Source organism: Leptonotus elevatus, chromosome 18 (genome assembly GCF_054856555.1).
Source record: "Leptonotus elevatus isolate MCC_2025b chromosome 18, RoL_Lele_1.0, whole genome shotgun sequence".
Taxonomy (NCBI): domain Eukaryota; kingdom Metazoa; phylum Chordata; class Actinopteri; order Syngnathiformes; family Syngnathidae; genus Leptonotus; species Leptonotus elevatus.
Window position 1 is genome coordinate 16,685,024 of NC_141256.1, and position 21,026 is coordinate 16,706,049.

General features: G+C 41.4%; 2 protein-coding genes and 1 long non-coding RNA gene across 10 annotated transcripts in view; 2 read left to right on the forward strand and 1 right to left on the reverse strand.

Moving 5' to 3' along the window:
- Window positions 1–1,766, forward strand: part of LOC147158933 (low density lipoprotein receptor adapter protein 1) — a 15,570-nt gene extending 13,804 nt beyond the window's left edge. Inside the window, exons 7-10 of one of the 5 annotated variants that reach the window (XM_086061014.1) lie at window positions 1–26; window positions 451–485; window positions 625–748; window positions 910–1,766. The exon at window positions 1–26 is cut by the window's left edge and continues 105 nt beyond it. In XM_086061014.1, coding sequence (XP_085917140.1) covers window positions 1–26; window positions 451–485; window positions 625–748; window positions 910–942 — 218 coding nt within the window. In that variant the 3' untranslated portion in view covers window positions 943–1,766. The remainder of the gene's footprint in view (window positions 27–450; window positions 486–624; window positions 749–909) is intronic. The other 4 variants (XM_086061015.1, XM_086061017.1, XM_086061016.1 and 1 more) reach the window with 4 other exon arrangements.
- fndc4a (fibronectin type III domain containing 4a) overlaps window positions 1–18,329 on the reverse strand; it is a 19,675-nt gene extending 1,346 nt beyond the window's left edge. The window contains exons 1-6 of one of the 3 annotated variants that reach the window (XR_015090796.1): window positions 17,865–18,328; window positions 10,633–10,748; window positions 10,290–10,494; window positions 7,114–7,203; window positions 4,836–4,969; window positions 2,638–2,947 (exon numbers count right to left, since the gene is read on the reverse strand). Coding sequence is in view for 2 of the 3 variants with exons in the window: in XM_086061019.1 (XP_085917145.1) it covers window positions 2,906–2,947; window positions 4,836–4,969; window positions 7,114–7,203; window positions 10,290–10,494; window positions 10,633–10,748; window positions 17,865–17,940 (663 nt within the window). In the remaining variant the exon portion in view is untranslated. Of the gene's footprint in view, window positions 1–1,562; window positions 2,948–4,835; window positions 4,970–7,113; window positions 7,204–10,289; window positions 10,495–10,632; window positions 10,749–17,864 lie in introns of those variants that run through there. The other 2 variants (XM_086061019.1, XM_086061020.1) reach the window with 2 other exon arrangements.
- LOC147158935 (uncharacterized) overlaps window positions 18,203–21,026 on the forward strand; it is a 26,635-nt gene continuing 23,811 nt past the window's right edge. Inside the window, exon 1 of one of the 2 annotated variants that reach the window (XR_015090797.1) lies at window positions 18,203–18,436. This is a non-coding gene — a long non-coding RNA (uncharacterized LOC147158935). Of the gene's footprint in view, window positions 18,437–20,072; window positions 20,178–21,026 lie in introns of those variants that run through there. The other variant, XR_015090798.1, reaches the window with a different exon arrangement.

A 21,026-nucleotide genomic window follows, 5' to 3' on the forward strand; every position in this document is an offset into this window, starting at 1 on the left:
GGCGGCCCGTCAAACACGACTCCTGGGTGGGAGGCCCGCACTCAAACAAATACATTTTTCATGGCCATATTCCGAAAATGCGTCTCTAACCTTTAAATAGATCGCCGTCATGGCCGCTCGAGAGCGCCTCGAGTACAGATATCGCTTTTCAAAAGTAAAAATCCGTCAGAAAAACGACAATGTAAGCAAAGTACAGATGCAGTATCGGAAAAAGGAATTCATTCGTTCAGTGTTGGAAATGGATGAAGTGAGCAGATGCCAATGCGGGTGTTCCTCACTAGATGGCGCCACAATCGCGAGTCTTGTTAGCAGACCGACTGGACAGAACAAACCATTTGATGCCAATGCTAATTAAATCAATCGTGCTTTGTTATGACGACCCGAAGAGGAGATGCGCGGAATAAATAATAAATGCATGCGTGTATTGATTTCTGTGTTGCATCTCGACAGGACGTGGACGACGGCCCGGACGACCAACTGTCAAGGTAACCGTCAAGCAACGAGTTTCAAGTAGGATGGAAATTGAAAGGAGTCGATATTATTATTATTATTATTTTTTGGAGCACAAAAGGTTTTTCATTTTTGTATGAGATGTTGCTTTTGTCTTGTTTGCGTGACATGCAGCAGCATGGACGTAGAGGACGCATGCAGTGGTGAGTTGGAAGTGTGGACACTTGTTGACCACATGTTGACCATTTTGCTTCCCACTGGACTCCGGCATGTGCTCGCTCCACAATGTTGTCACTTAGTAGTCTTAGTTGCTTCTTTTCGTTGCTGCGCATTTCTCCACAGTCGGCCTTTTGATTTCACTTTGTCGTCGTCATCATCATCCGAGAACATTCACACGACCATTGAAGGATAAATTTCTTTTTTTTAAAAAACCAAACCTGTCCCCTGTATTTTTGTCAGAATGGTCGAGCCCGGCTCCTGATCCGTCTTTGACGATGCAGCTTTGAGCCCGCGGGCGTCAAAATGGATCAAAACAAAACACTGGAGCGCAGTGCGCGTCAGCTCAAACAAACACCAACGCCCCCGGGGTCGTCCCACAGTGTTGACTCTTTGAGGACCACCGCCAAAACTGTCCCTCAAAACTATCACAATAAGGACCCAAAACACCCTTTTTTTTTTTCTCCGGGCAATCATAACGAAGATGGCAACCTTGTGAACTTTCAAACTGTGTGGGCAACCGCCATGTCGTCACCGTTCATCCAATCATAATGAGGACAACAAGCCTGCGTCCATCCGTCCCGTCAAAATGAGGACAACCACCTTGCGTCTTGAAAATGATTTGTTTCCAAGATTTTCTTCTGGACACATTCCACCATTTTTTACATCAACGTTAAAGCTCGTCGACGAATCGCAAATCACATTTTAAGCGTCTCGTGGAGGACTTTGGACTTGCCCGTCAATTTCTGTCCCAACAAGGTGAAAGTCTTCATAGAGGGTTTGAAAATAAGATTGGGCTTTTCTGATTTCGACCACCGCACGGAAACGAACAACGGCAGTAAAGCTCGATCTTCGGCGCCGCAATGTTATGTTCAATAATGTGCACACAACAAATGTATGCTAACAAGAACTTTATTGATCACCCGCCAATTAACATCAAGACACTTGTTGCAATATGGCAATGCGGCCGTATGTACGCTTACAAGCTTGTGGAAATGTTTGAACAAAAAAAAACCTGGCATACTCACTGGCACATTTAATAACCACTGTTTTTTTTTTGGGGACCAAATTCATATGAATAATAAATAAGCCTATTTGCATATTGTGTACACTGCATATTAAATCATGTCAAAGAAACTGCGCTTGCTTTCAGATGCACTCGCTCGTCTCACTTACTATTCTATACTATTATTTTTTTGTAGCCCCGCTTTATTTTTCAAGTGATGAGCCAAAAGGCTCTCCGTGTTGTATCAATCCAGCATGTTGCCATGGTAACAGGCCATCAAGTACCCCAGGTGTGGATAGGCTGCAGTGAGATTATAAAATATCACCGTGTGTACTTTCTATGTGAAGATATTCAGCGGAATTCAATTTCATGTCAAGTGATTGAGGTGCATTTGACATTGAAATTTTTTATTTGGCACTGAAGCTAATACAATTGTTGAGAAAATGTACAAGTTGGTTCTACATTCATATTTGTCCATTTTGGATCTGTTGTTGATTTGAGCAATGCGCATCTCTACCAGCAGATGGCGTACATGCAAGTCCATTTAGTACGCACAGTAGATAGATAGACAAATGGAGGAAAATATGATTAGGTATTGATAATGAATGATGTCTATTTGGCACCTCGTTAACATTCACACAATCATATAGGGTGAGGGTTCACAAATATTTTGGGTCCGGGGACCCCTAGAGGAATTTATTATTAATTGTCCAGCAAAAGAACAACAAATAAATTTCGAAATTATTTTGTGACAACTGTATTGATTATAATTTTTCAGACTCCAGTTTTCAAACCACTGATATCGATCGAGTAGTGTTGGCCTATTAAAACTAGTCATGGCGACGTCCAATGAAAGTAATGTCAATATCAAAAATGAATTATTTACAGTGATGCCGCTGAACTCCCAGAGATTGAATGTTGTATTGCAAAAGATGATGCTTCATGGTGTACTTGCGTCTTCCTACCTATTCTCTTTGCATGCACGTGACGGCTCGCTCGCTCCTTCTCGCTCGCTCGCTCCTTCTCGCTCCTTCTCGCTCGCTCCTTCTCGCTCGCTCCTTCTCGCTCGCTCCTTCTCGCGGGTGACGTCGTTCACCGCTTCGGACGCTTCATTAGGTACACCCGCAGAGTCCAATGAACGGGAGGTGGGCAAGAGTGGCCACAGAAGCCGTTGGCGTCTCGGGTGTACCTAATAAAGAGGTCGGGCGGCGTACCACTTCTTTTTTTTTGCCGTCACACTTCGATGATGTTGATGGACGGCACGGATGGGTGAAACTGTAACGAGAGAAAAAAAAGAAAAGTTCAGACAAAATGTAATGCGAGAGTTGAAGATGAAATATTCAAAACCCGGAAACGATTAACACACAAATGATCGAGTCCTTCCAGTAAATTTGGTTTGAAAATCAATCTTGATCATTGATGGATGACATCTTCAGCTATGGGTAGGGTTTCAAACTCGTGTTAGGGTTTCAAATTAGGGTTTTAAGAAGTTCTTATCAGTTGGTATCAAATTTAGGTTTTCCAACTATGGGGTAGGGTTTCAAATGAGTGTATTAAGATATGATTGGGGTTTTAAATGAGGGTTTTAAACTCGGAGTAGGGTTTCAAAAAGGCTAACAATTTATAACAGGTAGCAATTAAATTATTGGTTAAAAATGTCAACTTCCAAAATATGTGACCTCAGTTTTCAAAGTAGGTTTTCCAACTATGGGTAGGGTTTCAAATGAGTGTATTAAGATTTTGATTGGGGTTTCAAATGAGGGTTTTAAACTAGGAGTTGGTTTTTAGAAATAGTTTGGGTATCAAACTATGTTTTCAACTATGGGTACTTGGGTAGAGTTTCAAATGAGAAGAAAAAGATATGGTTTCAAATTAGGTTTTAAACTTGGACTAGGGTTTCAAAGTAGGGTTTTAAAATATGGTTGGGGTATCAAATTAGGTTTTCAACTTTGGGTAGTGTTTCAAATGAGTGTTAAACATATGGTCGGCGTTTTAAACTAGGAGTAGGGTTTCAAAAAGGCTCACAATTTATAACGGTAGCAATTCAATTATTGGTTAAAAATGTCAACTTCCAAAATATGTGACCTCAGTTTTCAAAGTAGGGTTTCCAACAATGGTTAGTGTTTCAAATTGAAGGTTTTAATACTGAGCGCTGCCATTTGTTAACGTCTACTCTGGATTTTTCCGCAGCTAATTGCAACTTCCATCCGCCACTTACTTTGCGAGTCCTTGAAAAAGTGGCGCGTGTGCAACCACGAGCGCGATGGTCGTCATCCGCCGCACTTGACTGAATGCCATTTGATAGATGAGCTCGCCGACGTACGAGGATTACGCTCGAAAAGCCGATCCGAATGAAATGGCCTTTCAGTTTGAAGGACGCGGCTGGCAAAACAGCCTTTTAACATTTCAATGAGCTCACAAAAAGGGAGAACGAGAATATGAGTAAGTACAGCAAAGTAGTCGGCGTTTTGAATGGAATCCTCCGGAAGGTTCTTCGGTCCGGGCCCAACCGACACTGCGGTTGCCACTTTTGTGTGACATTTACAAATGTCAGTCCATGAAATGCGTTTTAATCGTTGCGGATATTTATGGCCGTTTAAATAAGATCATTCTTCCCGAAGCACCAGCGGCGCAATTTAATCAATACGACTTCAATGATTTGTGGTCTTCCAGTTTTGGAATCCTCGCGCGCGCCATGTTCAGATGAGCGTGTAATCAGGTTAGAGTGCTGCATTATCAGGTTTGATGTTGGCGCTGCCAACACGGTGCCACTTCCTGCCAGCCTAATTGCACTGACACTGATTCTTTATTTTCAGCACGCGCACAAAAATAAAATGTTGCTCCAAAGCCGTCTTGAAACCTTCTGAACCAGAATCGATCTAAAAATTCAGCCCACAGCCATTAATGTCTAAATGGCTGGCAACAAAAGTGAGTACACCCCTAAGTGAAAGTGCGTCACTGACTGAGGCTCTCCTTGCCCACATGCCATAGCACCTTAATTGCTCCCTTTTTTTTTTTTTTACTAAGTTCTTTCCAGCTGATCTGATTTTGGCTTGCAAAAATAAATTGACCGAGTAAATGCGTGCAACCTGGAAACCTCACAAGTCAAGATACTATTGTTAAATAGAAAATAAATAATGCTAACACGCTAAAAAAGCATGACCTTGCTCCTAAGCAACCCGCCGCTGTGGTGCTCCGGCGTGCTCCTCTCCGACAACGGCTTGACCTTCTCCTTACTGTTGCTGGAGTCGTTGTCCTTGATGATGTCATACTGGCGGCAGAACAACGCGATGACGGCTGCACACAAAAGAAAGGACGCTCGCTATTGTCGCGCGCAAACACACTGACCACCGTCACGTGCACTTCAGAAGCGGCAGCAATCCCAAGCGTTGCTTGTCTTGCACCCGGACAAATGTTTTGCTCCCCACAACTCAGCTAAGCAAAGCTCCGGCTCCCCACTATGGAGGACCAAAACTGCCCAAATAAAAAATAAAAATAAATAAATAAATGACTTAAATTGAGAATATAAATGGATATAAAATTCAAAAATGAAATAAAAATAAATAAATATAAATGGAAATACAACTATATATATATATATATATATATATATATAAGTCAAAAATAAATACAAAAATAAATAGAATTAAATATCAATCATTAAATAAAAACACCATGTTCTCACATTTACCGATGCAGAGTGCAGACGCTCTGCCAAGACGAAATGTTCAAATTTATTTGTATTTTTTGAATCTCGTTTTTTATTTTTGTACTTATTTATGGATATTGTTGTTTTTATTTTAATTTATATATATTTTTTTGATTAAATTTTTGAATTATATATTTTTATATCTGTTAGTCATATATTTATTTATTCATTTTTAATGTTGGCAGTTTTGGTCCTCCATACCCCACAACCCCCGAGCGAGATAATCATTACAGAAAATGCTTCAATACGTACGAGTGGACAAGCATTATCATGCACGCCGAAGCTTCGCGCGAGTCATAAATCTGCGGTTAATTGGCTAATTATGTTTGAAAGCACAGTTATTGCGAACGAGCGGCTCCTAATGAATTCACGTGACGATTGAATTGTTGCGGCGTCTTGCGTCTCATTAGCATTGTTTAGCATCTCACTTTGGCCCTCTTGTGCTTTGAGACGGCGCTCGCTGTCAGACACGCCACTTTGCATTGTGCCTCCGTTCGTCATTAGGCAGGCCCGGAGGAGCGCACATTCAAACGCAAGCTAACCAATAGCATCTGTGTCGCAATCTTATTAAAACACTTAAAGCAGCTGACATTTGGACACCAATATCAGTTGTGGCTGTTGTGAAAGCGCTTTAGAAATGAAGTTGAGAATTCTACTTATTTTTTTTTTTTTTACTTATTTCTAGGGGTGTCATTTTTGAATTGTAATTAATCGCATAACTTCAATATTTAACTCATGATTAATCGCACATTTTATAGCTGTTCTAAATGTATAAAAAATGTACAATAAATAATTATTTCTAAGTTTCATTCTCTTGTTAATATAAAAGTGAAAAAAAAATAAACTAATAGAAATATGGCTGCATCTTTTAGTCATTGATACAGTAATTTTGTAATAATTCATAAAATTCTGTTAAAATTATAAAGATGTACTGTAAAAAAACGTGTGATATTGAATTGTGTTGAGGTCATATTTCTGCCACTAGATGGCACAATTGCATTTGTAAGACTGACAGCTCAGTGCATTTTTTTTTTTCATATTAAGAGCGATCTAATGTTTAACATGTAGTGAAATTCTGCCGTGGACGTGTCTGCTGCGTTATGACTGGAATCCCCCCAGTGCAGGCTTTCCAAGAAAGTCATTAATCGCACATTTAAAAAAAAAAAAAAAAGAGTGGCGTTAAAGGAACTTTAAATTAATGCACTCATTTTGACACCCCTAATGATAATACAAAAGTCGCTATTGTGAACATTATAGAAGTTTTCTATGCAGAAAAAATAGGATAAAAACGATGACAATTTAGAATGTTACTAGAATTGAAACAAAATCAGAAATTGAACTATAATCTCTGTAGTCAAGTCCACCTTTATTGGGTCCAAGTCAAGTTGAAGTCACAAAAGTCCAAGTCAAGTCTGAGTCCACAAGAGTAAAAACCACAAGACAGAAAAATACTATTTTCACATCCACAAATGAGAGAAATGTCATGATGCTCACCGGGTGGCCAATGACAATATCAATATATGCGACTGGAATTTTCCCAGTACAAGCTTTCCAAGTAGTGGCGTTAAAGGAACTTTAAATGAACTCAAAATTAAGGCACTAATTTTAACACCCCTACTAATTTCTTTCATGCTCTGTTTGACTTTGTATGAAATGAATGAGCATGCGCCAGTAGTGTATTTTCTCTCCATATTGTCAGATGTGTTTACCAAAAAAAAAAAAAAAAACATACCTGCCCACATGAGCAAAACCACCACTATTATGATGACCTCTCCTGTCTGCAGATGTCGCGACCTCTCCAGGCCCTGCACCGTTGGGTCATCTAGAGGAGTGGACACGCATGACATGAACATGAGGTTTGACCAAACGCTATGCTAACAAAGTGGCCGCGCTGGCCATTAAAGCGAGTAAAAATCCATCTTGCGCTTCGGGCCGGTCCTCTAAAGTGGATTGACTGAGGCTCGACTTGCATTCAGCAGACTCTGAAGTCCAAATACATGGAAATCTTCCAACAGTCCACTTAGCCTGATTAGCCCTGAAAAGTGGCTCCCAAATAGCAAATACCAAGTGCCGGCCACTAAAAGATGGATTGAGCTTTGCTCGATTGATATTTTGCACTCTGTGCTGGTGTGTATGAAAGAAATAGTAGACGGAAGGAAAAGTCAACTCCATTGACTCTTCTTTTTTCTCCCTTGAAATCAATTGAAATGCTGTTAGCTTCTTGCTTCCCCGCAAGAACACATTTTTCATTTCATTTCATTTGTAAAATGAAAAAAAAGACCATTTAAAGGCAATATTCAAATTCAAAGTAAAAGAAATGAAAGGGGACAGAAATAAGTCAAACTTGTTTTGTCTGCCCCTGATCAACAGAAAAAAGCACACAAAAAAAACAAAATGAATGACAGCGAGCGGTCAAGTGTAACAATACGACAAAATAATTCATCATTTTGCAGTAATTGTGCTTTTATACATAAAAAAAAAAAAATACAAATAGAGTGAGAAGATTTTGTTTTACAATCCAGATTGTTCCACAGATTGTTGTTTTGTTTTATATTTCGGTTTGGATAAAATATCTGTTTATCTTAATTTGTACTCACTTTCCCTCTTTATGAATTTAGCTTGTAAATTGACTGGTAAAATTTCACGATGGGCTTTATACAATATTTTAAGGCGGTTAAACTCCATCAATCCATTCAATTTTAAGGTTTTTAGTTGTATAAATAATGGATTAGTGTGGTCTCTGTATCCGCAACCGCAAACGACACGAATGGCGCGTTTCTGTCAAAGAAAGATGGATTCAGTGTCGTGTGGTTTTGGCTGCACCCCCCCCCCCCCCACACACACACTTCAATGCAATAGGTCAGGTATGGAACGATCAATGAATTATACAACAATAACAATTGTGTTGTTGCTTTTCTCTCTTTCTGTGTTTTCAAGCAGATAAAAGTGGTCAATTGCACCACGGAGAGATGAGCGCTAGTCAAACAAAACAAAAGGGGGAAAAAATCTTGTTACAGTAGTAAAAAAATAAATTTAAAAAAAGCAACACCTTTTGTTGTAAATTGTGAGTTAAAGCATGACTTTGGTGTGCAGCATCTGACTCAGCAAAAGACAAGCCTTTGAAATATTGAGCAGCCGTCACGTCTTAGGGGAGCCTCCGTCCTTCCTTCCTGTGAAAAGATTCTTTTTAGATTCCTCAGCTCTGTGACAGCTTAACGCTTCTTCTCCAAAACCAAGGCTTGTTCCTAGAAAGGCGTTCACCCAACGTTTATTGACTCTTTGAAAGTCAAATAGCACAAGATGTCTGCTAATATTCAACAGAATGGCCCAACTGTGTTTTTTTGCACATCTTTACGAAAAAAATGTATGTAGAAAAACATGGTTGCAAATGGCCATGAATTTTTGTTGAACATTTATGGCCTAAATTACAATTGTTAGCAACCATCAAAGATGCCATCTCAAGTATGGTTACCAACACATACGTATGATTCTAATATTTTCAAACTAAAAATCAATTTCATGTTCCGAAAGAGTTGCATGAAAAGTGATACCAGAAGCGGTATTGATTGATGGGTTTTGTGGATTCTTGCAATTTGGAAGGCTCGAAATCAATAGACTTGAAAAGAAGTGGCTTGACTGCGACAAAGTGGCCGCCGTGAATTCAAATCCCAGCTGAATACTTTGAAGCTTTTCTAGAGGGCTGGAGGAATTTCAATGTAAATCTCCCACCAGGATATCATCAGCGGCGGCAGAGAGAAGTTTCACATCTTCTCAACGTTGTAATCCGTCTTATTAATGTGGGTTCGTTTGAATAGAATTATGCATGCCGGAACCCGATTACAAGTCGTTAGCGCGGCGTCACCGCAGCCCTGTGATGTTCTTCAAAAGTGGCTTCATGTCTTGGGGGAAAGCGGCTTTCCAGTAAGTAAGGAGCGACACGTCAAAAGGTCCACGAGCGCTACAAAATCAACTCGTTGGGTTCAACTTTGCATTCCTGATACGTTGCGGCACATTTGCAGGACAAACCACACATTCCGCATCCTTATTAAATGCGGGACAGCAAATTGTAGCTTAGCCTTAGGCAAATGTCTCAAAATCTTACGAACAGTTTTTGAAAACATTTAAGCAAAGCTACTTGCTAAACTAATTACCTACTGAAGCTGATCCCCCCCCCCCCCCCCCCGTCAGATGTGTAAGTAGAAAGCGGGGGGGGGGGGGGGGGGGGTTGTTCTCAAATCCTGATTAATGCTGCAGTGAGAAGCCTTTCCAAGAGCCTTCAAAGAATGGCGGCCATCTGAGCGGCAAGGGTCTTTTGCACACTCAGCACTTTACGCTCAGGCTTCGTTAGCTTTCATCGGCGAGGGGCTTTTAACTTCCAATAAGTAGCGCTAATATTTTCCGCCTTATTAAATACTGTATAAAAGCAAAGGAACGAAGAGTAATGCCACTGGGCGGATCCTCTTTTGAACTTGCACTCGTTTAAGTTTCGTAATCGTGTATGAGTAATACGTTGGTGTCAGACAATCAAATAGGAACAACCCCGTCAACCTGATTTGATGTTCGAGAAAGCTTCAGGTTGCTCATCGTTACACTTTTGCTGGCTGCTGCTTCAAAAGTGCCAAACTGCCCTGAGATTGGTTTTTGAATTGCTTCAATTGGCAATTTCAATTTTGCCTTAATGGCCACCTCTGCTAAAATTGGCTACATCCAAGGTCATCTAAATATTAACGTGACATTTTCAGGAACTGTTAAAATATCAGTGGAAAGTCAACTCCAAAAAGGTACACCCAAAGTAAATTGAAAGCTGTTCTTGAACCGTGAGATGAAATTCTTAATACATACAATCAGTACTTGGTTGAGTTTGTCATTTTTTTTCTTGAGAGAAAAAAAAGAAGACAATTAGCCAACCTTGATTAGAACTGTTGGAGGGAAAGCGGTCGGTCTTCTTGAGCGTGCGGAAGTGGACCTTCTTGCTCGCTTGGCTCTCCCCGTAGAGGCCGATGGACTGCACCTGGATGATGTAGTCCGTCTCCTCCTCCAGGTCCCACAGGACGCAAGATCGACTGGTGGTGTTGACTTCCCGGATGAACCGCTGCATATGTCCGTCCTGCCTCTTAAGAGTTTGCGGGAGGGGAGGAATACATTGAAAATCGACCTTAATGGATCTCGAACCCTGAAGGTGTTGAATGTGCGACAGACTGGCACCAATGATGAACCGGGACATACAAGAATTTATATTTTTTGGATTTACTTGCTGTGAGACTGAGAAGCCAATTATGATTTCTCCCTCGGGGACCTCCCAGGAAACGGTTGCCGAGTCAGAGCGAAGGTGAATGACGGACACGTTGACGGGAGCTGGCGGACGATCTGAAGGCGGATGAGAAGGAAACAGGAAGGTCTTATTAACGGACGCATGTTTCTTACCTGGTAAATTGTCTGGGCCATCTGCTTGCAAGCTGGTTCTGATTGACAATCTGTGAACAGACTGCGGATGTTGAAATTGGATGAGTCGTTCTATTTGAGTCTTGTTTGTTTTGTTTAAATGAATTAGGTGGACGGACGGCATATGTCCTCAAAGCTAATTAAGACGTCGTGTTAAAGTGCTAGCTTTAAACGTTCTTTATGTAGGACAGATTGGTCAATAGATACGTACTTTATTGCTCCTATGGGACAATGTCGATCTGGACGCTTGTTCTACTGTAATCGTACCTCGTTTTTATCTTCGAAAGCATGTTAAGGATTCCTTCATAATTCATTGAGAAATTGAGGTCGTTATAACGTTTCGGCCCACAAATCCTGGACCCACGCCGACACCGGAATTGATTGGGCTCTCCTAAATATTGTGGAAATGCTCCAGGTGTTTGGAGTTCCTGCTTACTATGAAATAAAATAAACAACTAACACAGCACTGTCTTGTAATGAGGAGACCCGCGACGTAGTACAGATGCAAATGCTGCGTAAAACGAAGCAATATTCCAACCAACGGCGTCTCTATTGTCCTCTGTTCCAGCTTTGTTGCAACTACTTTGCATGATTCTGCTTATCGAGCCTCCTTAGTGGAGGGAATTGTCGTCAACCGGCGGCACTAATGTTTGTTTTCAGTCGGGTTTAAATCACTGTTCAAAAATAACGAGCGCTGATAAAACAGCCCTTATTTCATCTACGTACTTGTGAAGACAAACTGCTTTGGCTACAATGGCACTTGTCTCTTGTCCAAAGCCAACCCCTATCACCCTCCCTCCCTCATCTTGACAAATGAGGCTATTTAAAGCCAACACGCAGCATCTCTCTCTTTTTTTTTTTTTTTTTAAATCCACCTCCCTTGATGTTTCTTTTCTGTGTCACCGGGCGGCCATCTATCACCGTTTAGAGAAAGGCTGATTGCAAAGTGAGACAAAAAAGGAACAGACCGGCTGGGGGGGGCGGGGGGTTCAGCAGTAATGGAGGGCCTGTGCAGGTTTGATTCAGGTCACATGATATACGATTTGGACATAATCCACCGGGATTTTGTCGTTGACATGCTTCTAAATGCGGTTGTCACAGTGGAGAAGGTCAAGCGAGTGGATGTGTTGCATTGTCAAATAAAGGTCTTTTGGATGATGTGCAGTTGTTGCCAAATGCAGCCAATATTAGCAAATAGGTGCCGTACTACCAAATCTCTCCTTGCTACTAGCTCGCCACTAATTGGAATGGGATCAGGAAGAGACTACGAATTTGCGTTTGGTGGTGCTGGCACTTTATAATGGAGAAAAATGACGGATTGAACCGAGCACGTAGTACGTCAAAGATAATTAATTACCATAGCTTTTGAGAACATGCTGGTTTCGGTACCTGCCTTACATGTACTAGGGCAGGGGTGCTCAAGTTCGGTCCTCGAGAGCCCCTATCCAGCCTGTTTTCCATGTTTCCCTCCTGCAGCACAGCTGAATCTAATGCTCAGCTAATCGGCAAGCTTTGCAGAAGCCTGATAACGATCCTGATCGTGAATCAGGTGTGTTAGTGGAGAGAAACACGGAAAACAGGCTGGATAGGGGCTCTTGAGGACCGAACTTGAGCACCCCTGTACTAGGGGGTTTTAGGTTTTCCGACATCAAAGCGGCACTCAATGGGGGTCTTGGAGTCTGGAGCAAAAGCCGAATATCTTCATTGCGGCGGAATTGTAAACCACAAGGAGGTTCGACTTGACACTTGGACCTTGGCACGCTCACAGAAAGGTTTGTGGCACCCACGCGGGCGATTGCTGTCAGGTCATCACCGTTTGGCTGATTCTTGTTGCAAGCGTAGGAAGGACGGATACAAAGTGACTGTCTGAAGCTTAATCAACAAAAAAGTCATGTAAATGGGTGCCCATTTGGATGGAGCTTGTAAAAGACAAACGTGTCTCTTGAACAACACGTCATTCTTGCTGTCCTTCAACTTAGACATGAGGAGAATGAGTCATCCCAAAAATGTACAGTAATGGTCCCATAGTCTTTGTACTTTGGCACGCCGCAGACGGCTTGCTTTCAGATGGTTTTATCGTCACGGCGATATAATTTGATCTGGAGTCTTAAAATCAGCTGAGAGTTGCTTCCCCTTCCAAGTGAGGGTTTGTGCGGATGCGCCCATACCCATAATGCATCATCCACAAGTCATTTTGTGGAGCCAGGTGGTAATCTGACCATGAATCATCGCTAATATATGAAGTGACCATCTCAGTACTAATGAAGCCAATGTGGGCTGTTGAGTGGCTTTTGACATCCACTAGTGAGGTTGGATAACCAAAGGAAGAAACAGAATTGGATTCAGTGGTCGCAAATATCTAATCCATATTGCTGATTGGATACAGCCATTCCACTGCTAATATGTTTATCGATTTCAAAGCCTTCCGTCCTCCGTGTTCCACTTTGCAGCGATAAGCGTCAGTGGGACGCCACGCCGGCCTTCACGTGACACAACAGCTGAAATGCGAGACGAGGAGTCGCGGGGGCCGAGCTTTGTTGTCTGCCAGGACAAATGGGAAGACCCTTTTGGGATGCGGGCACGTTACCGGGATGAATAATAGCCTCTGGCTCACGCCAAACACATTAGCGGCTCCCTCCATCTAACCGCGAGATAGCAAAAGTGCTGCAGGCTGGCTGAGGTGGCCGATTAAAAATACAACAACACTGTCCTCTCAATATTTTATTCACGGCAATCAGAGTATCGAGAGAGAGAGAGAGAGAGAAAAGATTGATTAGGGTTGTTGGTTTTTGAGCAGCTGAATAATAAAACTGTCAGCGAGCGAGCCAGCTTGGCGTAATCGCGACAGTAGAATGGGAACAAATAAGACAATATTACCTGTCAGGTTGTCAGGGAGGCAGTTTGACGAGTGACGTTCCATCTACACTTCATGCTGACACTGAGACGTTTTTTTTTTTTTGCGCCTCATGCACATCATTTGGATTTGATGGCTGTTTGCATATTCGTTCAAGTTAACAACTCTCAGTTATTGGCACCGATACTTAGCATTTTAAATGATATCAGCCTTTTTAAAACAATCTGACAGCTGATAAAGAGATCAAGTTACTGGGGTAACTTCAGGGAACTATTTATTTACTTATTTATTTATTTATTTTCAATTAGCTTTAGGAGAAATGCTGATGACCCCGAGAACTCTCAGCACATTTTTTTTTTAATTAAACTTAAAACAAAGATGTCTACTGTCTCAGATAACATGCTTCAAAACATTTCAACAAAGTTCAGATTTGAAGTATGTTTTTTTCCCTTTACTGCAAGTGAATATCGGCTCCCGATATCGGTTATCGGTCTCCTTGACTACTAATAATCGGTATCAGCCCAGAAAATAAAACATATCAGTCTATCAGTATTTCTTACGCCGATGCCCAAACCAGCAACCTCAAAACCTTGCATGATCCCTCCAAGTGTTCCTGTCAAGCGTGTTGAACAGGGTGAGTACTCATTTTGCTTTTTTCTGCAGTATGACTCAGTCAAGCTTCCCACATTAGGGAGCAAACGTTGCCAAAGGTACGAGTGTGAAACGCTCGCTTCTCACCCAGGCCCCGCACTTGTGGATTATTGATCATACTTCTGTCTTCATTACCTCTCAGTGGCACTCGCTCGCAATTTAATACCTCCTACGTTCTTTGGCGTCTTATATAGAACCTGTAAAGTACTGGAAGTCTTAGCTTAGAAATTGTGGACTTTTAAAAATGTTTTAAAATTTTGAATTGTGGTTTGATAAGTTTGAAGGTGTTTAAAATATATGTTGACCGTATCCCTGGGGTTCACTGTGAAGAATTTTGTGTAAATCCAGCCAAAAACTACAGAAACGTGGAACTGCCTATGTGGAGTAAACAATGCAGTGTTTCCCACACCATGGTAATACTTGGGTGGGCCACCCAAGTAAACTGGCCGCCACCCAAAAAGTTTTCAAGAAAATCTAATCAAAATATATATATTTTTTAAAACCATGTCATGACCTGACCGTGAGGCTAGAGGAGATATAGTAGCAGGACTGAGGTTGTACCACTATGAAAATTAAGTAATCATTGTTTATTCATAATTTCTTATAATTATGTCAAAGTGCATGATTTCCAATCAGCATTTTTTTGTCATAATGCCACTAGGTATGCGCAGGTCAAGTTAATACCATGTGGCATTGTGGGGAAAAGACAATTTTTTTTTAGTTTTTAGTATTTAGCCTGCAAGTACAGTGCATTCCAACGTATTTTCAAGTATGCTTAAACATACTTGCAAATACTTCAAACATATTTGCCAGTCAAATGTTTTACTCCACATTGGGAGTTCCAGGCTTCCATATAAAACAACAACAACATAGCAGTAGACATGTTAAGTCCTATACATGTACAAGCTCTCCACAGTGGCGGACATCTTGTCCTTTTTTTGTTAGCACAAAGTGTCTTTCTGTGTCTGCTGGACCACAACTAGGTGTCCATCTAAATGAATGCAATTGCTACACAGATGAAGCCTGACGCTGGAAGCTCCTTTTGCGGCCAATCGACTTTGCTTGATGTCCTCTAACATGCCACAGACATGTGACGGTCACAAAAACGATGACGGCGGCAAATATTGCGGATGCATCAGCGGGTTTACAAGCAGCAGGTTGCCAATACAAAAAAGATATGAGCCCCGCCGCATGCTTGCTAAGACCTTTAAAAAGCACACAAATGCACATTATGGCTCCCGAATATTAAAATTCAGAGTGACCTCAACAGTGCTTGCTAGTCGAGTCAGGTGTAAAGTGGCAATGGCAAGTTCCAGTTCAATGATACAAACATTAGGGATGTAACGATAACGGCAATATCGTGATATCGCGATATTAAAACTGTTACAATATATCGTCATGTCACGATATTAAAAGCAGCACATCTGTTAAAAAAGTCAGGTTGGTTTCTAATTGTGCAATTCTAGCACCCTCTGGTGGCTAGTTTTTTTTTTAGTGCAGTTTAATTTTCACAAGGCATCTTTTGGCCCTTCTATGTTTAAAATCCACACTAATGGTCAGATGAGGGGCAATGTAATATGCTTGTGAACAGAGTCAATATGTGTAGGAACTCAATGTGTGCTTGCATGAGCAATTCCCTTAATATATATATTATATTTCCATATCTTTTATGTATAATGTTTGTCATATTTTTTATTGCTGTAATGTACAAAAGCACAATATTGTGTGTTTTTTGTTGTATGAGCTTTTATTTTTTACAATATTTTTTGTATCGCATACCTCCCCACAATATCGTGATAATATCGTATCGTGATGTTTGGATATCGTTACATCTCTAATAAACATAGTTAAAAACAACAACAAACTATTGTATTTTTTCCCCCCCTGAGTTCAGTTAAGCCTCGCAGAGAGCAGCGGCGGCTTGAATAATGAATTTCCATTCACTCTACTTGAGACATTTGATTCATAATTCCTTCCACTTGGCAAAAATGATTACATTTAAATAGAGCACGAAGACCGACCCCGCCCCCTCCCGCCCACCACCTTGAATGCTAAGTGAGGCAGTCCCGTCACCTCCCTCCCGGCGTGCACGGGCGAAGTCGCCAAAAACGTTCTGCATTCCATTTACGCGCGAGATGATCCTTTGAAAAAGTTGCTCTCTGGGGGGTGCGAGCGATCCCACCCAAGCACAGACAAATGGTGAAGTGGCACTCTGGTTTTTTCGGAGGCATCATAAATATGTCGGGGAAGGGATGAAGCAGTGGATGCATGCACATTGGAAATATTGAAAGGTATTAAATGAGATCCTCTCAATGTCCTCTTAATCTTGTTTACATTTTGCACAATGAGGCACACTTGCCAATGATGATTTTTTGGTTGCTTCCATTAACTAAAAATGAGCCAGTAAAACATTCATGCGTTTTGTCATAAGCAAACCAGGAAATGGACACAGCAACGATTCACACTCAAATTGAATTTGGACTGCGACCAGTTCAGGGTTTACCATGCCCGCGCCTACTGCCCAAAGACGGCTGGGATAGGCTCCAGCACACCCGTGACCCGAGTAAGGAAGATGAAATTCAATTCGGAGTCTTCAATGATTCTAATGTGCATGTTTAGGGGAGGTGGGAGGAAATTCAACACAGGAAAGCCTGAGTCGAGATCCGAACCCACAACCTCAGATATTCGTGAGGCAGGCTATTGAACCACTCGGCCATCGTGCTGGCCATTATTTCAGCCTGGTCAGTCGTCACGCCAGAACGCACTGAGCGCTCTCATTTAGAAAAGATAAAAAGGGATTTTTGAGTATCAGTGTGGGGCTGGTTTAAAACTTAATTTCAAGGTATCGGCACTCGCGACGGTGGCCGATACCACTATCGGCTCCCCTCTTCTGTTTTGGATCAGGAACTAGAAATTAGATTTATAGAAAGTTGACATTAATTTCATGCAGTTTTAAGGAAAATGCTATATTGGGATTTATAGGGATTTCTTTCAAATTGTCTTTTTTTTAATTTTAATCCCACTAAACATTGGAGGTTTTATGTAGTGGTATTGGTGACGACTCATGAGTTGAGTACTCGTACTGGTATCGGTCTAACAAAAAGTGGTATTGAGCATCATTCCCCCCCCCCCCCATCTCCTGTCCTGCAAATTTTAAAAAGCTTAACAATGTTGATTTTAATGTGGTTTGTACGTTTAATTTCCCCCTGAACCAATTATGATCCCTCAAGGAGGATTTCACCTTTTTTTAATTGTCTATTTCATAGATCTATTAAAGAAATATAGATTTAAGACAAAAATTGTGGGACGTCACAAATTACAGCGACAGACTCAGACTGTCAAGCAAAATTGAGCATCATCATCATCGTCGTCATTTTTGATTGACTATATTTCTTTCATGTTGCATGTTCATGTCGCCGTTCGGGTTTAGGCTACCTAATGAATTGATGAATGAAGTGTTCCAAAAGACATCTTGACGATTGAATGAGTTTGTTTGTTTGTTTGTTTGTCCGAATGGCGTCTGCGGAGTCACTTACTTGCCCCCACCAGGAACACGTCGCTCCCGAGAAGCAACAGGACCGCCGAGTGGATGACAACCAGCGGGCGGGCCATGTCTCTCCTCTTCTCCGAAGGCGAAGGAAGCAAAAAGAAAGAAAGAAAGAAAGCAAGCAAGCCTCAAGTCCGACCACTGCCGTCCATGTTCGGATTCGAGGACGGAACAAGAGGATGCGGCGGCGGCGGCGGCGGCTACTCGAGCACACTCAGCACGCGACGTTACGGTATGAAAAAACCACGGCGGGGCTGTGGCACATTTTGGGAGTCAGCGACGTGAGCTCCCATTCCACAAGTGAGTGGCTTGGTTTGGAATGCTGGCGGCCATTAGCGGAGCTCAGGTGAGGCGACGAAGACCAAGACGACGACGACGACGACGAGGCGGCGCAGAGCGCAGACTGACTGGAGAAGAGTGGAATTGGTTGAAGCCCATTCAGGGCTTTGATTGACAGATGAACAAGTTTTGCGCGCCGCCGGTAGTCCCGCCCTCTCCTCCTCCCGCCTTTTGACGCGCTGCTAGCAAAAGTGGCATAAAGCATCACGGCTAATGTTCCAGGTAATGTCTTTTCGTATCATTATTTTTCTTCTGCCGTATGTTTTTATTCATTAGTAGCACTGGCAGGGTTTGCTTTGCTAACTGAGCTGTCAAACCATCAATATTATACACAAAGCGCAATGAAATAGTCGCCACCACTGTATGTAAACAAATACAGTAAAATGGTACCGTACTGTTAAGTACTGTAGTATTTAATGTCCAATATTAAGTTTTGGATGTGTGGGGCACATAACCCGACCTAATGAGGAAAACGATAGAAGCAAATTATGTTACTATGGACAATTCTAAGTTTACTTCACAAGTCAAAATGGTGGTCGGTGAAAGGATTTTGGATTGTTGTAATTTGATTTGTGCGGATTATTTTGATTTCAAAATGTGATGAAATGTCGTTTGACTACAATAACAATATACCTGGTTTGTATGCTCGTCATAAGCAAAAGCAATATCATGTAAAGGAATTGTTTGATTAAAGTGTCACATAGTAATGCTCGTTTGTGCCAGTCACCATTTTACGGAAGTAAATTAAAAGTATCCGTTTTTTCTGGAAGTTAGAGCACTGAAGTTTTTATGTCTGTTCTAGGGATGACACTAAGGAATATTTTTAGAATTGATTATTCTATTGTTAATGAAATAGAATGATCAGATAGATAAAATGTATTTTTTGCATTGAAGTGTATCGGAAACAATGTTTTATAATCATCACAACCTCGATTAAAAAAAACATTCAAACAGTTAAATAACAAAAACAGTGGAACTTAGGTCCTTTACTTTATTTTGTATAATTTGCTTTCAGGTATCATGAGATGTTTACAACCAGCTAATTTTTTTTTTTTAGAACATTCTGTCTGTGAGGAAACTCGTGGCATGCACTGCAATGCAATAAACTCTATGGAGTATTTAATGAAAAGTCTTTGCTGGGTTTACTTGTTCTCCCCACCACATGCCATCAATCACTGGCTCTAAGGTACATTTGGCCATGAGGTGTAAATCTGCGGTGAGCGGCCGGCACGCTTGTTAAACCGCATCAAGTTTAAGTTATAAACCATCCAGTGCAAGAACTTTAACACAAATAGTCGTTTATTTGTTTTGTTTTTTAGGGTGTGCAGTAAGGAACTCAATCAAATGTCAATTAAGCTTGTGAAAGCTTGTGTTGCCTTTTTTTTTTTTAAATAGCTTATTAAATTTTGAAATGACTTTAAAGCCGTTTGTCAATGTATTAATGAACATGTCTTGAACGCCTATTAAAGGAGGCTGATTCAATGAAGCCACATGAGATTGCTTTTTGTGGGGTTTCTGTTGGTGGTCTACGCTTCACAAGCAGTCTTTAATTGAGATCGCCACAATGTCAAGTGAGCCTCACAGGCTGCACTCGCGGAAAAACGTTGCTTTTTAATTTCAGGATGGTGGTGCAGTCGTATTTCACAACTACAACTGGCAATTTTATTAGTTGAGACGTTGTTCTCACCAAAGAAGCTTGACTGTACTTCCTGTGACTGAATGAGAACGAGGAGTCCAAGGTGTCAGCTGAAACGCATAATGACTTTTGCTAATACAGCAGTCCCTCGAGTTTTGAGGCCTTACATTTCAAAACCCCCACACATTGACAAAAATACACGACATAGTCACTGTATAATTATTATGTTATGTGGCCAAGTCGCTAAGATTGTCACCGTGAGGACCCAGATTTATGGCCGTGCACATCCAGCATCCCCAGACGCATGCATGGCTGTGGTGTCCTTGGGTAAGACACAGACACCCCGAAATGCGCCCCGGTTCAGTGTGCGTCCACTCCTTCTATTGTTCTTGGGTCAATCCCAGTCCGAGCTCAGAATACAGTGGTTGAATGCCGTCAGAATGTCTGACCTCAGGTTTCAAATGAAGGTCAGGGTCACAATTTATAGATGGTTATAAAATGAGGTCAAAAAATGTAAACGCCAGTTTCAAAGTAGGTTTAATCTTTTAGGGTAGAGTTTCAATGAAGGCTCACGGTTACAAATGTAGGGTTAGGGGTTCAAAGTAGTATTTTAAAGTTGGGTCAGTTCACTCTAATTTCTTCCGCTCTTTATGGGAAGACTTTCTCCAAACTGTGTGAAAGTGTCACACTGGCCTCTGCTGGACGACACTATTATTGCAATGATCTTCCAGCTGATGCTTTTCTTTTGAAACGAGTGTCATTTGTAGGGATGCTCCAATCCGCCTTTTTCACGACTGATACCTTGGGTTCAGTATCTGCCAATGTTGATACCGATCCACCCCACTACCCCAAAAAAGAGATATATAAATCGTATGGGTTGTTTATTAAATAACTGAGTAACGGTGGAACAGATGTAAATTAACCAAAAGCTCTCCTAGCTTGGTAACACAAAATATATAAATAATCAGGAACAAAAGCAAATAGTATCGTCTGTGGATCCGGACCATTGTCACCAACACGCAGTCCAATTTATTTTCTAATTGGGGCAGATACCTGATACAAGTATCGGATCGGAGCTAGTCATTTGTGCATTGCCTCATTTGATACCTTTTACAGTCATGTTTGAATCAAAAGTTGATAGTCAACAAAAAGCACTGGCGAGATCCAATCAAGAAA